The 22,027-nt window shown below is 39.2% G+C and overlaps 2 protein-coding genes and 1 long non-coding RNA gene across 6 annotated transcripts in view; 1 reads left to right on the top strand and 2 right to left on the bottom strand.

Moving 5' to 3' along the window:
* Window positions 1-2,004: 2,004 nt before the first annotated feature.
* LOC115776189 (uncharacterized) lies at window positions 2,005-3,291 on the bottom strand. The gene is made up of 4 exons (XM_030723783.1): window positions 3,171-3,291; window positions 2,976-3,086; window positions 2,591-2,867; window positions 2,005-2,368 (listed from the first exon to the last, which is right to left on the bottom strand). The coding sequence occupies exons 1-4, from the start codon at window positions 3,257-3,259 to the stop codon at window positions 2,165-2,167; spliced, it is 681 nt and encodes a 226-aa protein (XP_030579643.1). The 5' UTR covers window positions 3,260-3,291; the 3' UTR covers window positions 2,005-2,164.
* A 99-nt stretch (window positions 3,292-3,390) lies between these two features.
* On the bottom strand, window positions 3,391-7,868 carry LOC115776190 (uncharacterized). Its single transcript, XR_004019424.1, has 5 exons — window positions 7,856-7,868; window positions 4,777-4,914; window positions 4,246-4,485; window positions 3,814-4,159; window positions 3,391-3,430 (listed from the first exon to the last, which is right to left on the bottom strand). It is a non-coding gene; the product is annotated as an uncharacterized LOC115776190 (long non-coding RNA).
* arrdc1a (arrestin domain containing 1a) overlaps window positions 4,954-22,027 on the top strand; it is a 21,482-nt gene continuing 4,408 nt past the window's right edge. The window contains exons 1-7 of one of the 4 annotated variants that reach the window (XM_030723781.1): window positions 4,954-5,220; window positions 12,274-12,384; window positions 12,664-12,714; window positions 16,118-16,272; window positions 16,563-16,745; window positions 17,703-17,879; window positions 21,366-21,897. In XM_030723781.1, coding sequence (XP_030579641.1) covers window positions 12,336-12,384; window positions 12,664-12,714; window positions 16,118-16,272; window positions 16,563-16,745; window positions 17,703-17,879; window positions 21,366-21,897 — 1,147 coding nt within the window. In that variant the 5' untranslated portion in view covers window positions 4,954-5,220; window positions 12,274-12,335. Of the gene's footprint in view, window positions 5,221-7,911; window positions 8,086-12,273; window positions 12,385-12,663; window positions 12,715-16,117; window positions 16,273-16,562; window positions 16,746-17,702; window positions 17,880-21,365; window positions 21,898-22,027 lie in introns of those variants that run through there. The other 3 variants (XM_030723779.1, XM_030723782.1, XM_030723780.1) reach the window with 3 other exon arrangements.

The following is a 22,027-nucleotide window of genomic DNA, read 5'->3' as shown; positions in this document are numbered from 1 at the left end:
TAAATTGTTTTCTTTTTTTTTTTTAATTAAAAAAAAAGGAAAATGACAACCACTTGTTAAACTTTTTGCTTTTGTGTTTTTTTTTTTTTTTTTGGTCTCTATCTTTAGCCGGATGCTGATTATATAATGGCTATCCTAATTCCTGAACTCAGTGAGAGGGGAAGCCAAAGGCATGCAAGAGAGAATGCCATCATCAACTTCCTCCAGGACTTCCTGCAAGACCTTGAAATCCCAGGTTTCACACTGAACTTGTCATTAATCTGAGTACTAGCCACAAAATTTGGGGGCCATAAAAATGGTCTTAACACTTGATTTTACTTATTTTAATTGAAAATAAAATTACAGGAATGGCATCAAAACAAAGGTTTTTAGTATTTTTAATAGTCCATAGTCTTGCTTTATGGTCAAATGTGTTAAGATTTTGACCTAGAACATTTCATTGTGGACTTTTTCAGTTATTTCTATGTTGAGGCTTTCAGTGTGACTGTTATGCTTGTGCTCCAAAAAATTTGCTGTTGCATTGGAAAAAGAAATCTCAAATCAGTTTTTTGTGATTATCTTTTTTTTTTTATCAGCTAGTTGTCTTAGTATCAATATTAACAAATAAATAATTCCATGAAATACAGTGCCAGTCAAACTTTGACTCATTTATCAGGGCATTTTTTGTTATTTTAATATTATAACAGTAGAAAAGGAGCCTGGGGGAGAAAACTGATAACACATGCTCCCTGCTTAGTTTTATTATGGTTTTTGGAGATTACAATCAATTCCTCATTATCCTAAAAAAGTCAATAGTTATTCCTTCAATCCACTTACCTTTGGACTTCTTCATGAAGGACAGCTGTTTCTGTCCCTGTATCAAAGTCTCCCTCACCTAATTAAAAATGCTGGCTAGTGTTAATCCTGCAACCACACATTATGGGGCGCAGTGGCCAAATGGCAATGAGGACTTGCTGCTTAGGCGAGATGTTCACCAACAAGCAGCCTGCTGTTCAGCTGTGGCAGTCAGGTGTGACAGACTTGGAACTTAGAGAAGTACAGCCTTCCTTAAACAAGAGACCCAAAGGTCTGTGGGCATAACAGTTACACAGAATTGGTTTAGTGGGTTTGGGTATGGAGGGCAGAGTTGGACTTCAACATAATGGTATATGCCCTGTTTTTCATGGTCCAGATCAGGAGGAAGCTGAAGAGGTATGTGGGCCTGTGCCACAAGAGCTACAAGCTGAAGATCAAGGAGGACACTGGAGTCAAAATCAGCCCTCAAGAATGTCTGTCCCAACAGTCATGCAGTGGTTAACTGGACAAAGGCACAAACCTCTTCTTCCATCAGAGAGGGCAGATTTTAAAATAAATAACCTGTGTAAGGAAAAAAATCCTGGTCACCACATTTGCTACCCTCTTGTTAGTGCTTGCACAAATACAGTAACTTTCCCTGTGGCACATATGAATACATACACTGAGAGATGTGATAACAACAGCAATCAGAATGGGTGGAGCTTTCGGTCGAATCTAAAGCCTCTGGTGGTTCATTTGTACTCATGTTGCACCTGTTACAGGCAGCCAGTCATTAGATGATACAAACTTTTCTAAAGAATGTTGAGAAAAAAATTATTTCACATACCTAATACTGGTGCCTTCTTTTGGTTCATTGTGGTTGTTTATATGTATAACACTATTGTTTAATAAATTTAAATAGCAAATTCAAAAATGGTGATGCACATTTGATTTTTCTTTCCAAAGAGAAAATGCTGATTTTTCTTTCCAGACATTTTAATCAGTACATGTATTATAACTACTTTCCTAACGTGATCATAAAGGGGACTAAACATTATTTAATTTAGCAATAGCCATACTACATTAGTGCCTGTAGTAATATTCCAAAATTAAAACTTACTTTTGTTTTACCGATCAGTATTGCTTGAAGTTGTGTGACATGACATTTGGTTACTGGAAAACATGCAATATTAAGAGAACTAGAAGGTATCCCCTCTTTATTATAAGTGACAGAATTTATGCAAAACATTAAAAATGAAAAACATTTTTTCTAATAATGGACATTTTAATTTATAAAAGACCAGGCAAGAAGTATCCATTTTAAATCTTCAAAATTTTAACTGAACCTTAAAAACCATTAATAGCCAGCATCTATGTTATACTGCTCAGTTTATGAATGAAATGTTGCATAGGTAAGTGCAGCCAGGTAAAGGTCTTTTCCATTGTCCTGAGAGGGACTCAGAGGATCAACAGCTTCTCTAAGTCCAGCCATACCATGTGGCTCCAGGGGGCACTGGATGTGTGGTACAACAACTCCAACAGCAGGCTCTCCTCCCAAACTGTCAGGGTCCAAGATGCCATGATTATGCAAATCCTGTATTAGGCACATGCACATTTTGTTGTAAAACATTTCAGTCACATTATTATACATTGATGAAGCAGTGCACAGCTGATAATCAGTTTCATGGTATATAATTTATAGATGCACAATGCTGAATGTGCAGTGGTGTATATACAAATACTTGTTCATCTATGTTTGAATCTTTGACTCCAGAGCCTGAGAACAAAGCTTGGTACATTTTAGATTTTTATTTACCTCTAGATTCTCTGCTGCTGGCACAGGATTCTGTAAAAGTCCAATGGACCAAAGTTGATTAGGAGTCAGGTTTTGTTCAGTACGCAGGGGATGGTTATCCCAGCCATCTGTGAAGAGGTCAAGGTCCATTTGAAGGCGTGGCACAAAGACGTACTGGGCACAGAACAAGTGTAGGCTGTCCGAGGGATTGAGTAGATCATGCTCTTCAAGACTGTGAAGCAGCTCGTAATAAGTACTTGTTACTGCCATCCACACATCACGCCACAAGCGCTCAACTCTACAAGTAAAAAATAATTTGAATAGTGTATATTAATATATTTTAAGACTATTTAATTATTTCCTCCATCTTTGATAGAAAACAATTACAAGTATTTCAATCACTAACCTCTGATTATGCACACTTTTCCCTGAAATGTAGCTTGCTTTTCCACAGCCACGAACAGTGAACATACAGTGAGCAATACCAACATTTTCAACTCCTTGGTCTCCTCTAACTCTAAGGGAGATGAAATATAAAATTAGAAATAGAGATACAGTGAAATCCTTTTAGTCAATAAATAAAAATAGAAAGCTGTCTCACCGTAATGGAAAGCCAAACTTTTCAACAGAGTTCATGAAGAAGCCAAGTGCAGTTGATGCTTTGTTATTATTAGCAGCACCCAGGTACATTATCTAGAGCATAGTAACATACATAGTCAAATATGCCAAAAGTAATGGGATCAGGTTAAAATATATATGTAAATGTAATGGAATGAGGCATACTAAACTTGGGGGAAAAGATGTAAAATGTTTACCTTTCGTGAATAACCGTCAATCCCAGCAAAGAGAACAATGCCATATCTGAAAAAAAGCAAAAGCTTTTCAGAAAGCTCATCAACTTTTTAAAACTAGTTTACCCCAAAATAAAATTCATATTTTCCCTTGCCTGTAGATCAATGTATCCATGGACACTGTATGAATGCCTTTTAGTTACACTATATATAATAAAGGTATTCAATGTGTGGTGCTCAAAGCACAATAAAATAAACTGCATTAACTGTGCCCCCTTCAATAGAGCTGTAATGCTAGCCATCAGCACCTTTATTTTATCATGTTGACAGTAGAAAAAGATATGAAATGGGTCGCAACAAGTTTTTTGTTTGTTACAATTTTTAGTAATTGGTCTTTCTGTAATGAAACACACAAATTATAGCACATAAACATACACTATACACAAAGGTTACCTGATAAGTTTGTGGTTTGTATCCACATGAACAGTGAGTGGGGACCTTTGACAGAGTGTGTTCTTCTAGCAACACAGCCTAAATGAGTCATTCTCTCTAGAATCCCAGCAGCATCCACCCTGTGCATAGATGCTGAAACCTGGTCCCATCTGTACGGTGTCCCATTGCTTGCAGTTCTCCCTTCATCATTCTATAGCCTATTTGTGGCATCCTCATTTTAACCGAATGAACAAGGCTGTCCAGCTCCTCATCTGTGAGACGACTGTATGATCTCTTCACTGACAGTCCAAACTCACGCATCCGCCGAAACACTGTTCTTTTGCTGACAGCCAGTAGCTCGGCTATACTGGGGATGGACAGCTGCATGTTGATGAGGTATTCAAGACAGTCTATAGAAATAAATTTTGATTGTTCTGTAACAGTGTGAAGAACCTCTATATTGGTGGAAGTTTGAGCTCTCTCCTGTTCTTGCAAATGAAGAAGTCTTAATAAATCAGATGAGGCAAGAACAACATCTTGTGGCAGTTCAAACACATCTGCAAAAGACTGAATAAGTCTCATTTCATGGCTCAAAACAAAGTGTAAATAATCAAAATCCAAAGGCTGATGTTGCAGAGCTTCCTGGAGCCTTCTGAGCAGTCTCTGCATCAACTGTCTCCCAGGGAAAGGAGCCTAAAAGCAACAAAATACTGCATGTTAATGATGTGAAGATATACATCTGTGCTCTTGTTTGACATAATAGATGAATATGATACTGTTAAATATACCAAAACAATACACATTGTGAATGATTGCAATACTCAGTACAACTTTTTAATGGAAAAAAACCCAAAATTCTTTCTTTAACTTTTAATTAAGGAGGGCATCCTCCACATACACATTACTATGAATGTCATGGGTATGTACTTTAAAGAGAGTGTGTACATTTACTGAGAATGAATAAACAGCAGACAAATGGCTTACCCCTATGTGTTGTTGAGAGGCTGCCATGGCACTCTGCTTTAGCAATCCCAGCAGCGACCTGCAGTAATCTGGCCCCTGTGCTCCTTAATGTGCTATACTGGGTCCTTGGGCAGCAGCAATCACACTGGCCTCTAAGTTCTGAGGGTTGGGGGCAACACAAGAGAGTTAGCTAGCTCAAGCACATTCGCCAACAATCGCTCGCGGTCTTACAGGCCTCTGTAAGACTAGGACGCAACTAAGCTAGATGAAAGGAAACTTGTTAAAACGATCGTATAAAAGGCCTCTCCAAAGCAAGCTCCTGGGCTGAATTTCAACCCAAGCCCGCCCCTGAGTGAGACCAACAACTGCAGCAAACTGTGCTAACTTCATATTTGAAATAGCATAACAGCTGGGCCCACTGGACCCCACAGTGAAACATTAAGTTGACCCAACAGCCAGAATAAGGTAAGGCAAGGTTTAATGCACCTATTTATGTCAATGAAAAGTGACGCCTCTTTAGTTTCATTTGTAAACCTCTACATTTTACTGCAATGGGGCCCTATTTCAGGAAGCTGGTTTAGCTAACAACTCTGGGTTTGCTAACCCTAAAATGAGGAAAACTCAGGTTTTCCCTTTCAGAAAGAGCATTAACTTCAACTCTGGGTCAGTTTCTGGGGCTCCAGACTCTGTGAACCTAACCTGCTAGCTGGTAACCATCTCACTGGCATGTTTTATCTAATAAACTGAGTGTCTCTCTGACCCCTCCCCTCCTGCTGCACCTGAAGCACCTGTTTAATGTTCCAATTCATTTCCTCATTCATAAAGTCGCTGTCAAAGCGATCATAGGAGCAACTTAATTTGCAGACATTTATGTTTTTATAAGCACTGAAATCCCAGTTAGACATTAGTTTATTTTTTGTATGTAACATGAGAGCTTTTATAGTCATTGTCAATAGAGCAGAGACAGTGATTACATCACAGTTTTATAATCAGCCCAGCTACAGCTGTCAGACTGTTAGTCAGTGCCTCTAAAATATATAGTGTATTTTACTGCAGCATCACAGTTCAATTTCAGTTCAATTCAATTTTATTTACATAACGCCAAATCACAACGAACAGTCGCCTCAAGGCACTTTATATTGTAAGGTAAAGACTTACAATAATTACAGAGAAAACCCAACAGTCAAAACATCCCCCTATGAACAAGCACTTGGCAACAGTGGGAAGGAAAAACTCCCTTTTAACAGGAGGAAACCTGCTGTCATCTGCTGTGACCGGTTGGGACTGAGGGGAGAGAGACAGAGATTAATAATAACAAATGATTAAATGCAGAGTGGAGTATAAACAGAGAAAAAGAGGTGAATGAAAAGAAATACTGAGTGCATCATAGGAACCCCCCCAGCAGCCTAAGCCTATCGCAGCATATGTAAGGGATGGCTCAGGGTCACCTGATCCAGCCCTAACTATAAGCTTTATCAAAAAGGAAAGTTTTAAGCCTAATCTTAAAAATAGAGAAGGTATCTGTCTCCTGAATCCAAGCTGGGAGCTGGTTCCACAGAAGAGGGGCCTGAAAGCTGAAGGCACTGCCTCCCATTCTACTCTTAAGGATCCTAGGAACCACAAGTAAGCCAGCAGTCTGAGAGCGAAGTGCTCTATTGGGGTGATACGGTACTATGAGGTCTTTGAGATAAGATGGGGCCTGATTATTCAAGACCTTGTATGTGAGGAGAAGGATTTTAAATTCAATTCTGGATTTAACAGGAAGCCAATGAAGAGAAGCCAATATGGGAGAAATCTGCTCTCTCATTCTAGTCCCTGTCAGTACTCTAGCTGCAGCATTTTGGATCACCTGAAGGCTTTTCAGGGAGCTTTTAGGACAGCCTGATAATAATAAATTACAATAGTCCAGCCTAGAAGTAATAAATGCATGAATTAGCCTTTCAGCATCACTCTGAGAAAGGATGTTTCTAATTTTAGAAATATTGCGCAAATGCAAAAAAGCAGTCCTACATATTAGTTTAATATGTGTATTGAAGGACATATCCTGGTCAAAAATGACTCCAAGATTTCCCACAGTGTTACTGGAGGCCAAAGTAATGCCATCCAGAGTAAGTATCTGGTTAGACACCATGTTTCTAAGATTTATGGGGCTGAATAGAAGAACTTCAGTTTTATCTGAATTTATAAGCAGCAAATTCTGAAACCTGACTGAAACTGTTGAAATAAACCGTTCCTCTGCAGATGATCAGTTAGCTGTTTTACAACTACTCTTTCAAGAATTTTTGAGAGAAAAGGAAAGTTGCAGATTGGCCTATAATTAGCTAAGACAGATGGGTCAAGTGATGGCTTTTTAAGTAGCGATTTAATTACTGCCACCTTAAAAGTCTGTGGTACATAACCAACTAATAAAGACAGATTGATCATATTCAAGATTGAAGCATCAATTAATGGAAGGACTTCTTTGAGCAGTATAGTAGGAATGGGGTCTAATAAACACGTTGATGGTTTGGAGGAAGTAACTATTGAAGTTAACTCCGAAAGATCAATTAGAGCGAAAGAGTCTAAACAAATACCAGCAGTGCTGAAAACAGCCGAACATGAAGATAAGTCTTTGACATGGTTATGAATAATTTTTTCTCTAATGGATAAAATTTTATTTGTGAAGAAATTCATGAAGTCACTACTAGTTAAAGTTAATTTAGATAATGTTTCAAATTGGCATCAGTTCATTCATTTTTAACCCCTTATCAAACAAGGGTTGAGAGACAGGGGCTGGAATCTATCCCAGCTGCATAGGATGAGAGACAGGACACGTTAACAGTTTGTCACAATTCAAAGTAAGAAATAATTGATTGGAGTCATTTCGAAATGGCTACCAAGTGGCGAGATATTCTTCTAGAAGGACTAGCCATATAACTGCGTGTATTATTAACGTCAGAAAACCACAGTGGTATTTTGTGTGTGTGGACCAGGGTTCGCATGATACTGAACAAAGAACTATGGGGACCTTTAGAAACTTTCACTTAATTTATGCTAAGAGATTATAACTTAGATATTAATACAAATTTATCACCTTAAAAAAAAAAAGTCCTTCTCGTACCGTTTGTCCGGGAGCGTGTTACGTCACAGAAAAGGGACGGTGCAGAAGTGGTGCTGTCGTTTGTGCACACAGGTGATTTGTAGTCTCGTGTCGCTGTGAATCGGGGGAAAAAATGGGAAAGCTTCAGGAGTTTGAGATCACGTTCGAGCAAAACAAAGTGATGTACAGTCCGGGAGAGTCCATCTCTGGAATCGTCACAGTCAAACTGGGCCAGCCGCTGCAATGTAAAGGTAAGAGCCAACTGCGCTCACCAGGTGGGAAAACACCGACCTCGCCAAACAAGGAAGTGAGGTGATTTGGCCATGGTTACATGAGTCGTAATTCCTACACTGTGACTTCATTTTGGAAATAAGTTCTCATCTTTTAAGATAACTCAGAGGTTGAAAAGACAGCTTGCGGTATTCTGCATCTGTGGTTCTAATGGCTTAAGTGGGATCTCTCATTGGTCGTTTACCGCGGTGCAGTTTTCTTGTAGTCCTACACACCGAGTGATTTTTTTTTTTTTTTTTTTAAATGAGGGCTAATGGGAAATTCGCAATTGTTAGCAACACTCGTTCACTGTGCTTTCTCACAGTTTGGAGAACGTGCCAAAACATGAAACTAGACCTTCATTAAATTACAACAAAATGCATTTATTTTGGAGCTTTGTAGACATTCTAGTTTGTTTGTAATTATGTGTTCAACATAGGTAATGCCCAGTGTAAGGCACAATTTCTCAAAACAAACTTCCTCGTGAGTCATCTCCTTCTCAGCTTTCCAAACTTGGAGTTTTTAGCATTCTTTTATAGTAAAGCCTAGTTTAAATTTAGTCTAAATAATATACGCTATAGGGATAAACTAAAGGGAAAGCAGAAATTGAAGGTGCTTTGCTTTTTTCTTGGTTTTTAAAATTGAACTTGACACTGTCATTTCACACTGTCCATAATCCGCAATTAAATTTTTGTATAATGAATTTGCCCCAAACTGAATATGCTGATTCAAAGATAAACTCGTGCTAGCCTGTAATTATTATTTCTGATAGTAAGGCCTATTCCAGACTAAATGGTCGTGAATCTAAAAAATGTTATTTCTTAGGTCCAAAGGAAATTGTTTTTATCTGTGCTTCAAAAAAAAAAAAAAAACAGTTTCACTGGCTCACAGCTACTGAAGTGTACTACAATTTTGCAATGGTAAGTGGACAAGTTCTAGATTGCACTTTTCTACTCTGATTGAGCACTCAAATCACTTTATACAGCATACTTGCATTCACCCATTTATACAAGCTCTTCCATCCGTACATAAGCCTAGTGCTTTTACTGTCTATCATTCACACACATTCATACTTCAAGTTGGGGCTCAGTATCTTGCCCACAGATACTTTGGCTTGCAGCCTGGAGCAGCCAGGAATCGAACCACCAGACTTCCTATTAGTAGATGACCTGCTCTACCTTCTTTGTCACAGTCACCCCATGACAACCCCCCCCCCCCCCCCCCCCCCCCCCCCCCACAAAAAAAAACAAAAAACAAATAAAAAAAAACCAAAAACAAAAACCTTGTAATTCAGTGAAACACCAGGTTATTTCATGAAAACATATTATTTACAATTATGCCATAAGTTTGCAACTTTACAGAAATTGCATAACTTGTGGCACACTTAAACATTACATGTATCACATGCAGTTGTGATGTGTGTCACAGTAAATGGTTAAGGGTGAAAAAGCTACTTAAATTTTATATTGTTGCAATTTTTGAGGTCCAGTATGTCAAAATGTATATATAGCATGTCAAAATGAAAAAAATAAGTTGAATTTTTTTTTTAATACCAAACAAGGCAAGGTAAACAGGTTTTAAGGTGAAATATAATGGTAAAATCAAAATGGCCTAGACTCCAGAGGGCTAACAGCAAAAGGAGCAAAATATACTTGATCTAATCATGTGGAAGACTTACGAATAACTGAATTTCTGCTAAAACCACACTTATTTTTCTTTAGCGAAGATTTGGTGTAGTCTCCTAACTAGTCTCCTAACTCCTCTAACTGGATTCCATAGGTACATACTGTAACATAGCTGCACACCATACGTGCCACAATGCCAAATTGAGATGGCAATATGAAACCATATTAATTTTTTGCACCTTTCCAGAGAAAGGAATCAAAAGAAATCTATTCAAAATCACTTGACAATTTAGAGAAGGCATTTGCAATTCAATATCTTAAATAAAAAAAATGAAAACATCAAATATTTTTAAAATATTAATAAAACACTAGTTTCCTGATCCGACCATGTAACATGTAACTTTTTTGTGACCCAGGTAATGTCTAAAATGACTAAATTGACAAACTCAAAACATTTTTTTTGAGTTTGCCAGCAAGTTTTTTAAAGTTATTTAATAGAAAAAAAAATATTGTACTCAAAAATATACAACTGGGGTTGGCCTAATTGGTGATTCTAAATTGCCTAAAGGTGTGAGTGTGTTTATGGTTTTGAAGCTTATGAAATCCTTGTGATTGTTTTTCACTATATCATAGAAACATGTTTAAAATAAAAAGGTTAATCGGTGTTTTAGTTTGGTCGGTTATAAATTTATTTATTTATTTATTTTTTTCATTTAAATATTTTGGGGTTTGGACTGCTAGTGTCACAAAACAAGTCATCTGAATGCAACACAATAGGGTTTGGCAGCTTTTTGTTTCTTTTTGCTAATTTACTAATGTTGGATAGTCAAAGAGTAAATCTGAATCAGTTGAAAACATAGCTCACTGTATCAAGGCCATCATCAAGAGTGCAGACTGAAACTAAAGAAGGTAAAAATAGGAAAAAGGAACTTGGAACAGGAAAAGCGAGTATCACTGCACGTCACAGGAACACCTCATCTGTCTTAATGCCCTTGTTTTGATGTTTAAGATCGCAAAGGTTCTACTATGCCAGTAAGGGAAATGAAGGGAACCAATTTGAATCCACTGTTGTGAGGAAAAAGGAAAGATTTATACATTTAAATTTTTTTGACGTTGTCTTTGCCTTTATTTGAACTTCAAAGTCTGTGACAGAAACAAAGGCTTACTGTGCATGTGGAATGAAATGCAGATTTCCCAGAGGTTTCAGGTATTTTTAATATAGTTTCAATTGGGAATAATTAGTTTGTTCTCTCTTTGTCTGTCAATCTGCTGAGACCTGCTTCTTTGTGTTTGGAAGTGTTGCTTTGAATGCCTGCAAGGCCTCCAGTCTGTTTACATTCCTTTTCAGGTAAAGCTGGTCAGACTGTCAGCTCAAGCTCTTTCATGCTACAGTTTAAATTACTAATAGAGTGGGAAAATATCAACACTAAAATAAATATCTCTTAGTTTCATATATCACTGTTCACAACAGCAAGTTTATTAAAAGACCTGTAAACAACTTTTCAAAGTTTTAGACTGAAGTTAAAGGTTTTAATATTATAAACATTTTAAGTGCTATTCATGCTTATCTTATGATACCATTATTATAAGAATGTACACCTGGACCACAAAACAAAACTTTCTTCTGCTGCTTCAGTTATTTTAATTAGGTTTGCCATATAACTCTTATTTCAGATGTTTTGCTACTTGGATGCTAGCAAAGCATAGAATAGCTCATAGCACTGCATGCAAGCACACTTCTCCAAAATGCTGTGTAAGTGCAGTGGCTTTACCATATCAATTTGTTCACAGCAACACAGTTTTCAATGGTGAGTCACTTCAACAAACTTTGGAAATAAATGTGAGATCATACGATAGTGTATTAGCCTATTGAAAACATTAGTTTTCACTGTTGTCCAAGACCACTCCCTACAGTGACCCTGAAACTAACCGATGACTCAGCAGTACAAAGCTGACTTAGCTAGTAAGCATTTACTATGACTTTTGACAGTTAAGAATTTATTGTCCTTCGCCTCAAGCAGTAGTATTAACCCACCCACTTTGTTACTGTCTTAACTTTTTGTGCATGATTAGCCTGGTGGCAGTAGTTCATGGCTCTCTGAAAGGGTGTTCACTAAATGGTAAATAGACTGCTTTTTATATAGCACTTTTCTACTTGGGGACTCAAAGCACTTTGTACATGACGACACATCAATTCATTCACACAAGTACTTTTTGGTACACCTTAGCACTTTCTAACTAACATTCACATGTTCAGAGAGCAGCTAGAGGTTTAGTATCTAGCTCAAGGATAGTTTGGCATAAAGACTGGAGCACCCAGGGATTGAGCCATCAACCTTCTGATTCGTATGTGACCTGCTCTACCTCCTGAACTACAGCCACCCAACCATTACATGCTGTTGCACATATTATATATTTCTGGAGCAGTATACCATCCAATATGTCAACTAACAGACCCAGTGAGGAAATGACTGATTATGAAATGTTTCTTGCTGTGGCTACTGAGAAATGTCTAGTTAAATCTCTGTATTTTCTTATCTGCAGCTATCAAAGTGAACTGCAATGGCTTCTGTGGCATCACCAATAAGGTCAATGACACCGCATGGATGATAGAAGAGCAGTACTTCAATACCACAGTCTCTGTGGCAGACAAAGGTACCCTGCCAAAATGCTAATTACAAACCACAAGAATTAGAATATACAAACATCCCATTTTAGATTCAATGGCCACAAAATACTTCTTTGTTAGGTGGTTTGTTGCGATAAACTGTGGTACATTTGTCTGTTAATTATATCACTTTTGGAGCTGGTTTATGTGAAATGCAGACTCTCATTTTCCCTTGCAGCGTATCAGTTTCCTTGCTGGGAAACAGCAAGCCAATTGTTACTGTTTCCAATGATGGATGTTATCTGTGCTCTCTGTGTCCTAAACAGGAACCCTGAAACAGGGAGCGCACACATTTCCTTTCAAGTTTCTCATACCAGGTAGGTAGGGAGTAATGGGATATTTGATTGTGTTTCCCCTTGAATTTCACAGCATGTTGTGAGCATGGGACTAGAATTCTTATCCCTATCCCTAAATGTTAATATGATAGTTTGAGATTAACATTTGAAGCTCCCAATCAGTCACTCGTGCAAAATTAAATTCAAAGAAAAATTCAGTCTTTAAGCATTTTTCTTTTTAAAGATTTAATTCTCAGAACAAGAGCTCTTATATTTCACCACTGTGCATGCTAAAAGTCAAGAGTGAACACCATACCTCCTTGAAGATGTTTCTGTGGCTGGGTCTGTCTTCCAAAACTGTGATGTCATATCTAGTTTCTCAGGAGCTGGTTGAGACCAAAAGAGTGCTAAAACGGGAGTGGACAGAGTTGGACAAACTGTGGCTTGCATGGAAGTCCAATAACAAAACACCATTTGGGTTCAGATCCGGCAGGCCATTCCTCCCAATCACGCCCCTCCAGGTCTCACTTTCACTGCCCACATGAGCATTTAATTCTCCCAGCAGGATGACTCCAGATGGAGCACCCTTGAGCACCAGCCCAGTGACTCCAAGAAGGGTGGGTACTCTGAACTGAGCAAACAGTCAGGATCTGTTTCCCAGCCCAAAGGCACAGGGATGCAACCCTCTCTTCTACTGGTGAAAACTCTGACTCTCAGGCAGCAAGCTGGGGGCGGGGGGGTTTACAAGAATTCACTTCTCCGTGAATTGCCACCTTGTCGTCGTGGGGTTTGTGTGTCCCAGTGATCCCAGGAGCTATGTTGTTTGGGGGCTTGTCCCCCTGGTAGAGTCACCCATGGCAAATTGGTCCTGGGTGAGGTGGCCAGACAAAGAGCGATTTAGAAGACCCCTATGGAAACTTCAACATGGGAACTGTTTATCCTGCCTAGGATAGGGTTAAAACGGGGGCCCTACCCTGGAGCCAGGCCTGGGAAGGGAGCTTGAGGAACAGCGTCTGGTGGCCAGGCATTAGCCATGGGTGGCTGGCCAGGCACAGCCCAGAGAAACAACATGGGCCCACAACATGGGCCCACCCTCCTGTAGACCCACCACTTGCAGCAGGCGTCATAGGGGTTGGGTGCATTGTGTGTTGGGTGGTGGCCAAGGGCAGACGCACTGGCGGACCAATCCCTGGCTATAAAGACTGGCTATTGGAACATGGAATGTCACGTCTCTGGTGGGTAAGGAGCCTGAGCTAGTGTGTGAGGTTTAGAGATACCAGCAAGATATAGTCAGGCTCACCTCAATGCATGGCCTGGGCTCTGGAACCAGTCTCCTGGAGAGGGGCTGGACTCTCTTCCAGTCTGGAGTTGCCCACGTCAAAGTTATAGACCAACATAAATCTGATTTATTAGACAAGGCTCACATATTAACTTTTTAGGCTATGAAGCTCTTGAATCTGGTGATGTCATAGATTGCCAAGCTATATTGTGCATCCATTGCTTTACTTCCCTTTAGTTTGTTTGCACTTTTGATAATGCTGTCCGTGGAAAATGACTAGCTAAACTCATGAGAATTACTCTTTCTTCTTGGATCAGACCAATTTAGAAAACTCAAAGAAAATCACATGCTTACACAAAATAAAGATACTGCATAAACCCACCTTGTGGTTGCTGTGTTTACGGAAGGTCATACTGTTTTTGAAAGGACTAGGTTTGCTTAATGGGAGAAACACTGAGGAAATAAAGGTTGAAAGTAAATTTATGTTATTTCCATAATTTCTGTTGTAAATATCCATCAGTTTAACTGGCCCACTGTACATTTTCCTGGGTTATTAATCATGATTGTTGGGCTGCTTTTAGTTTGACCTCCAGGGAGGGGCAGCTATCTGCTGCAATCTGTTAGGGGTTTTACATTTTGTTCAGCAAGGTTTTGGTTTCTTCATTTTTCAGTGTTGTATTGATCAGTGTAGTCATTTTCATTTTGGTTGCTTGCTGACATAGGTCTAGGCAGCAGTCACACTGTAAGATGAGGTCACTCTTTTTGGCACTGTCAGAATTTTGTCCAAGACTATCAATGATGGGAAGACAATTACAACAACCGCACATTTTTGCAATGTGGGACCCCTATAATCAAAGAGATCACCGTTATGCTTTGCCATAATCTTTCATCTTGGACAACCCAAAATTGTAGAGTGTATACCCATCATGAGACAATTGGGATGCTATATTTGTTTCTAATCAAAAAGAGATTGGTGTGTACCAGGGATTCTCCCCTAGAATTTCATCTTCCATTACCCCTTAATGGTCACAGTAATGTTAGCAGTGTACAGTTTATTCCACTCACTCATAACAATGTAATCTGTGAGAGAAGTCCCCGATGATGCCATCAATTGTAATGGACTCTTAACCTTACATAAAAATGACAAGAGTTGAACAATGAGAAAATAGTTTAGTATCACTGATAATGAGATTTACACTCTGCAGACATCTGAAGAAATTTTTTTTATTTATTTTTTTTTTACTTTTTTATTTAGAGCTAAAATTGTGACTTGGAGTACAGTACCTTAATTCCTGTCTATACATTGTTATCTTGGCAATAATGTTTAGTCTTTGTTCAGGCACTTATCTGCTGGACAACATTCTTTTCAGGTAAAGCCTTCTCTCTAGTGTATCTAGGGATACAGAAACTCAAAACCAGTCAAGCCAGTCTTATCACTGCCCTGACTCTGATATGAATCATTAAAATGCATATGCTTTCACCCCTACAGTGCTGGCAGGTCCATCCTTAGGTTTGTTTTCATCAGGATTTGGAAGGTTATGGAAAAGAAGAAATTTGATATACTTTGAGATATAATGCCATAGTCCTTCTGGAAACAGGTGTCACAACTCAGCAGCCATCTTAGGATGATTCTGGACAAATTATAACTTTAGACTCTGGGGGAAAAAAAACTGGGATATAAAAACTGCATGTATTGTGTCATCACTCAAATCCAATGAAAACTACTTAAAACTTTTGGTGACCTTTCCCCAAAATAACATTTTAACCCCCCAAGGTTATACTGCAACTATTATCCATACAGGGGAAAAGAACTATACAACTTCATTAAAAGACTCAGTTCAGAGTGACTCAAATGGCATTTCAGCATTGATTAAATACTGATAAAATAATTAAAAAATAGCATTTTTACTATACGTATTTCACATTTTACTTTTATTGCCTAATTGTAACATTCCCTAATCTATTCTTACCAGTAAAGAGAGAAAATTAATATTGAACTGAACTGAGTTCAGCTTCTTGGTGGGGCCCTCCACAACAGTCTGTTTCTCATGTGACCCCTCTGGGAAAATGAATTGCCTGCTCCTGCTCTGTGCGTAACTCTATAATAATTTTATAGTTTATAATACTGTGTAACTACAAATAACATGTTTTACTTTGTTCCCACAGCCACTGCTCCAACATCTTTTGAAGGCAACTATGGACGAATTATTTACAGAGTGAGGGCTTTTATTGACACACCACGATTTACCAAGAACTACAACACAGAGAAAGCTTTCTACATGCTAAGCCTTCTAAACTTGAACAAACTGCCAGAGATATGGGTGAGACATTATATCTGTGTGTTTGTGAATGTTAGACCTAAACATCAGGCTGATGTTAGTCTTCAGAGTTTAAACACACACCCACCAAGATTATTTATTGGCTTGGGGGTTGGACCAACCCTAACCCTCGGTTTTCTATTTTCCAGTTATTCCACAAACTGTTGATTTTTGTATACCTAGACAAGGAACAGTGTTGGGTGGGGTTTTTTGGGGTTTTTTTTGGGTAGTGGCTTATAGCGTAATTAATTCAAAGTCTGTAAAGATATTGTCTTTCACCATTGCCCGTACAGGGAACCTGCTCATCTGCAGTCACCCAGCAGTTCACCTATATGTTGATGAAAACTGGGACCATAGTCTTGAGGGCTCAAACAGACATGAAGGGGTACACACCAGGTCAGATCATTCAGGTGACTGCCAACATCTACAACCAGTCGGGGAAGAACACAGGCAACATGGCAGCCAGCCTGATGCAGGTTAAAACTTTACAACTCTAATTCTAACCCTAATCCAAATTATTTACTGGTATTAAAGATTTCCTACTTTTGGTGGCGTGCTTTAGTAAAACACATTTTAAACATATTTTCTATATCTAATATCTCATTCCTAAAACAGAAGACGAAACTTGAGTCTAAGGCCACAGGAACAGCAGTTTCTCAGTCTACTACTGCTACTTATCTATCCACTCTGGTATTTAGCATTTAGCAGGACTAGTTCATCTGGTGTTCTCTTCCCTAGATTATTGTTCAAGATTTATCTACCATATTTTTCGGACCATAAGGCGCACTATCAATGAACGGGTCTATTTTCACACATAAGGCACACCGGGTTATAAGGCGCATGATAAAACATATGTAGAGTGAGGCAAAAGCGTCAGGTAAGTCGAACTTTATTCAACTCATTCACAATAACTGTCTGAGCTGAACAGTTGTTCGATTTCAGCATCAAGCATGCTGGGTTCCCTCTCGTCATTATCCAAGTCAGTCTCGTCGTCGTTACTGTTTTGTTTTGGTTGCGGCACGCAGCAACCATTTAATTGTTAATAAAAGGGCAACTTTTGCTGGAAATCTCTCGCCATCTTCTTCAACATCTTAACAGACGCTACAATATATTCTTTATTAATAAGGGTAAGAACACGTCATTTTTTCATTTTATATAGAAGCCCTTAATAAATCCTGTGCACCAGTATATTTAAGCATGCATATATATATATATCTATATATATATATCTTATAGCCCGAAAAATACGGTATTTTATTCTTATGTGATATAGAAAAACCTGCAATCCTGTTTGTAGATGACAGCACCTGTCTTTTGGTAAAAGCCAGTCTTTAATTCCATGTATTTATTTACATTACCTGTGAAGATACTTTATTCTGCAGTTATCATATGCTGAGGCCAGTTTCTTAATGTTCATAGCCATGTTTTTTCAGAGAGTAACCTATGAGACGAAGAGGCCCACCCATGATGTGAGAACAATAGCAGAGGTGGAGGGTGGTGTGGTGAAGGCTGGCAAAGAGGTGGAGTGGAAGGAGCAGATCATTGTTTCTCCTCTCCCTCAGTCCTCCCTCGCTGGCTGTGAGCTTATAAAGATCGAATATTATGTCAAAGTAAGGATCATACTTGTTCCCTGTTACACACTCAGCAGTGGTTTATTTTGTCTGAATAATTACCCAAGTCACCTTTTTCAACAATGTCAAAGTGCAGTTGCAAAAGGTTGACAACTGCAATGTGTGTATGTTCATAAAAGAAAAAAATAATCACTAAAAATCATTTATGAAACACATAAGGAGGATTATGCTTTAATCTGTTCTTGTATATTATAAATTTGGTACTTAAAGAACCAAATTCTCACTTTCTGTTCTTCTTCCACTGCAGCCTCAGCATGTAAAGACCATCACTGGGCTCATAAAAAGGGCAAGGGGCATTGAGAAGAAACCTCTTAAAAAAAAAAAAAAAAAGTGAATTAAAAAGAAAGCTTTACACAACTGAACAAGCATTATATTCATAGTAACCTTAGTAATGCTGTGACAATCTTTGAGAACAATTTTGAATAGAGTACTATTTCCACATAAAACAAGTCATAGAAATTTTCAATAGATGAGTCTTTGTCCAAGATGTCTGAGGTGCATGTGCCAAAAAAACGAAAAAAAAACCCAAAATTGGACTCTTGTGCTGCATTCCCTCAGAATTTACAACTGGAATGCACCTCATGTTGGATTTCTAACTCAGTCGGAAAAGCCCGACCAATCCCAACCACCTAAACGGTAGCAGTAATAATAATCTGCACTCCTACTGTTGTTTTTGTGACTCAGTAAGTCATACACAAAAGAGAGGACCAGGCTGTGTCCGTAAACGTACTGCTCTTGTGTTAAGTACCAAAAAAAAGGTGAATGGCTCTGCCTTGCTTCTACTCCAATGTCCAACACCTGGCTTCCAAGGTTAAATGGAATGCAGTAAATATTCAAGCTGAAAGAGGAGGCAGTATTTCTTTGCTTGGCTAGCAGCCTCTCAAATTTCTTTCAAATGTGTCAGACTTATTTATTTATTTATTTATTTTAGGGATGCGCCGATCCGATATTCAGTATCGGTATCGGGTCCGATACTGGCCTAAATTACTGGATCGGATATCGGAAAGAAATAAAAAATGCAATCCGATCCGAGCCACATTAGCTGCATTGCAGTTTTCGGTCGTCTTCTTCTTCTTGTGGGTCTGCGGTTGAACAAACCAGCTTAGAGCTGCATTACCGCCACCTACTGGAATGGAGTGGATCAGGAGTTAGAAAAAAAACCCTCAGATTCTATGAAGTTCTCCATCGCTGCGACGGATTCCCTTTGACACTGAGTGGATCATCGCTGACATGTTTTTCCACGCCTCCACCACTCTCTGCGTGTTTGTGTGTTGTGCTCGCTGTGCTGAGAATCAGCTGTTATTTCTTTCTCTAATTCAGCTCCCAGACATACTGCTAGCGAGCGCAGCTATTAGCACTGGTGACCGTCCGGTACCGGAAGGACCTCTTCTCCGTCAAAATATTTTTTATACTTTAATCCCCGATTAGTGACTAAATATAGACCTGCAGTAGAAACGTATTTAGGAGAATGCTTGTGAATATAAAGTATTACAAGATTGCGCTCACGCAGCCCCTAGTTTTTCAACATAAACACTGATGATGCAACAGCAGTAGTCAGCTGATTTAGGGGCTCGACACACGGGGAGCGACGTCGCTCGCTCTCTATTCATTTCCTATGGAGCTTGTGCGATGAGGCGACAATCGCTTGCCCTCCTCCAGCTAAGCGACCGGCAACGTTCGTGCATGTGAAATTTCGAGCTCGTACACGTAGACGTGCACACGCGACCAGGCGACGCGACACAACAAAGTTGGAAAATGTTCTACTTTTGTCGCTGTCGCGTGGCACTAAACCAATCAGCAAGAGTTTCATTGACTGACCAATGAGCGAAGAGTATGCTACACACTGCAGTCTGCAGCCACTTTCAACAGGAAGGAAAGCATCGTTTTAGCTGTGTTTGACTTTCCTATATTATGACACTTCACGCAGTGATTATCGAGTTAAACATAAAAGGCAGCCATATGAGAACGTGTTGGTGCAAGACTAACGTTAAACAGACGGATAGAGAGAGGACTTTTGTGCTAATATAGGATGAACGTGAGGTTGTCTTTTTCTTTTGTAGAGGAGACTTAACAGCAAGATTTCTGTCAGTTCCAATAAAATCTTCAGACTCCTCATCTTTATTGCCGTGTCTGACACGGACTGCTTTGAAAATGTCTAAATCCCTCCAGTTCCATAACCAATCACATTTCTTGGAGACGAGTGACGTAAGAGCGCGATTCGCAAAGCTGCCGTCGCTATCGCGTCCCGTGTGTTCGGTTTCACCCCAGTGGCGATGCGACCCATTCGTCGCTGTCGTTTGTCGCTCCCCGTGTGTCGAGCCCATTACGTGCAGTCTGTCTCCACAAGCAAAGAGGCGGAGCCAGTGAGCTCAGATGGAGTGGACTAAATGTTTTTCTAGTGTCCAAATGAAGCTTTTCCCTCTGTAACCTCCATTAAACCTTTACTGTGAAACAGCTGGAGGTCCTTCATCAACCACCTGATCAGTAATTGAAGAAAAGAGAACTTTGTAGCTGCTCCATCCACCCTGTTTGTTTCACACAGGGAAAAACTGCAGTACGGAAGTTAAAATATGCAGATGAACTGTTAATACGAAAAAAGTATTTCTTATCCAGTTACTTGGGTAATCGATGGAATAATCAATAAAATACTCGATTGCTAAAATAATCAATAGTTGCAGCCCTAATGAAATTTGCAACATACCATAAGCCAATGCATCACCTTCTCACATAGGAGCAACAGGATTCAGGTGATAGAGTGATTGTTGTAAGTAAGTAAAGTTTATTTATATAGTGCTTTACACAGACAAAAAGTCACAAAGTGCTGTACAATAATTAAAACACAATGTCCAAAAAAACCCAAAAAACATAAAACACCATGTTAAAATGTAACATTACCATATTAAAAGAAAGAATAAAAATAAAGTCAACAGAAAGTCTGGTTAAACAGAAAAGTTTTCAGCTGTCAGCTAAATGGAGATGGAGTGGTAAACAGTTCCAGAGCTTTGGTGCCACTGCCTGAAAATCTCTGCCCTCCGGTCCTTAGTCTTATATGTGGGACAACTAAAAGATTTTGATTTTGTTGTGTGAGAGACTGTTGACTTACCTAAAATTGATCCAGGCATTTAAAAACAATTTTTAAAAATAATACAAAAAAGATCGGATTTGTATCGGTATCGGCGATAGCCAAATGTAAAATATCGGTATCGGCGATAAAAAAGTGGTATCGTGCCATCCCTAATATATATATATATATATATATATATATATTAGTGAGAGAGAGAGATGCAAACTGAGGAAATTTTATTCAGGGACCTAATGACTGTCCTGATCTCCAGTTATTGTTGGCTAGTATTATACATAATTTTTTTGTGATGTAATCGTGTGACTGGCTAACAAAGAAGTTTTGCATCCAATAAAATTTACAGAAACATTAACCAACATTCTTTTTTTCTGCTGATGAACCAGGTGTGTCTGAAGTCTCCTGATGTCATGCTAACATTACCTATCCACATTGGGAATGTCTCGCTAGACAAAAAACGGCAACCTCCCAAAAAAGTATCTGCTCCTTCCACTGAGGATACGCCAGCCTCTGCCTCATCACCAGAAACTTCTTCTGCCTTGACACCCACCTTGCCCTCTCGTCCTGACCCAAATCCTGCTCCCCGTCCTGCCACTCATTTTAGGACATCCTCCCAGAATTCCCCCAGTGCTCCTCCAGCTGAGTACCACCCAGGAGCACAGGGTGGGGCCCTGATGAGTGAGGACTTCCAAAACAAGCGGCAGTCGCAGCTGGTCTCACCCAATGCATTCAGCTATGCTCCAGGCCTCTTTTTTCCCCAGAACCAGCATCCAAGTGGACCAGCTACTACACCCAATGGGCTTGCATTCAGTGGGTCTACAGGGGCCACAACTCTTTACCCCTCTGTCAATGGTATCACCTCAGTGGCAACACCACATATCGTGCCTCCAGACTACAACACTTCAGGTTATCCACAAGGTCAGTTGGCACATACTTCATCACTGTTGCTCTAGTCATTAGTCGTATGTGTGTGTATATATATGTATGTATGTATGTGTGTGTATATATATGTATGTATGTATGTATGTATGTGTGTGTGTGTATATAT

This window comes from Archocentrus centrarchus, unplaced genomic scaffold (assembly GCF_007364275.1).
Source record: "Archocentrus centrarchus isolate MPI-CPG fArcCen1 unplaced genomic scaffold, fArcCen1 scaffold_27_ctg1, whole genome shotgun sequence".
In the NCBI taxonomy this organism is placed as follows: domain Eukaryota; kingdom Metazoa; phylum Chordata; class Actinopteri; order Cichliformes; family Cichlidae; genus Archocentrus; species Archocentrus centrarchus.
This window is presented reverse-complemented; position numbering and strand designations above follow the sequence as displayed.

Coding starts and splice junctions, on each gene's coding strand:
- LOC115776189 (XM_030723783.1), bottom strand. CDS start 3,259: ATGTACCTGGGTGCTGCTAATAATAACAAAGCATCAACTGCACTTGGC. Junction 2,868..2,975: donor AAAAGTGTGCATAATCAGAG/GTTAGTGATTGA, acceptor TTTTACTTGTAG/AGTTGAGCGCTTGTGGCGTG. Junction 2,369..2,590: donor CAGCAGCAGAGAATCTAGAG/GTAAATAAAAAT, acceptor TGCCTAATACAG/GATTTGCATAATCATGGCAT.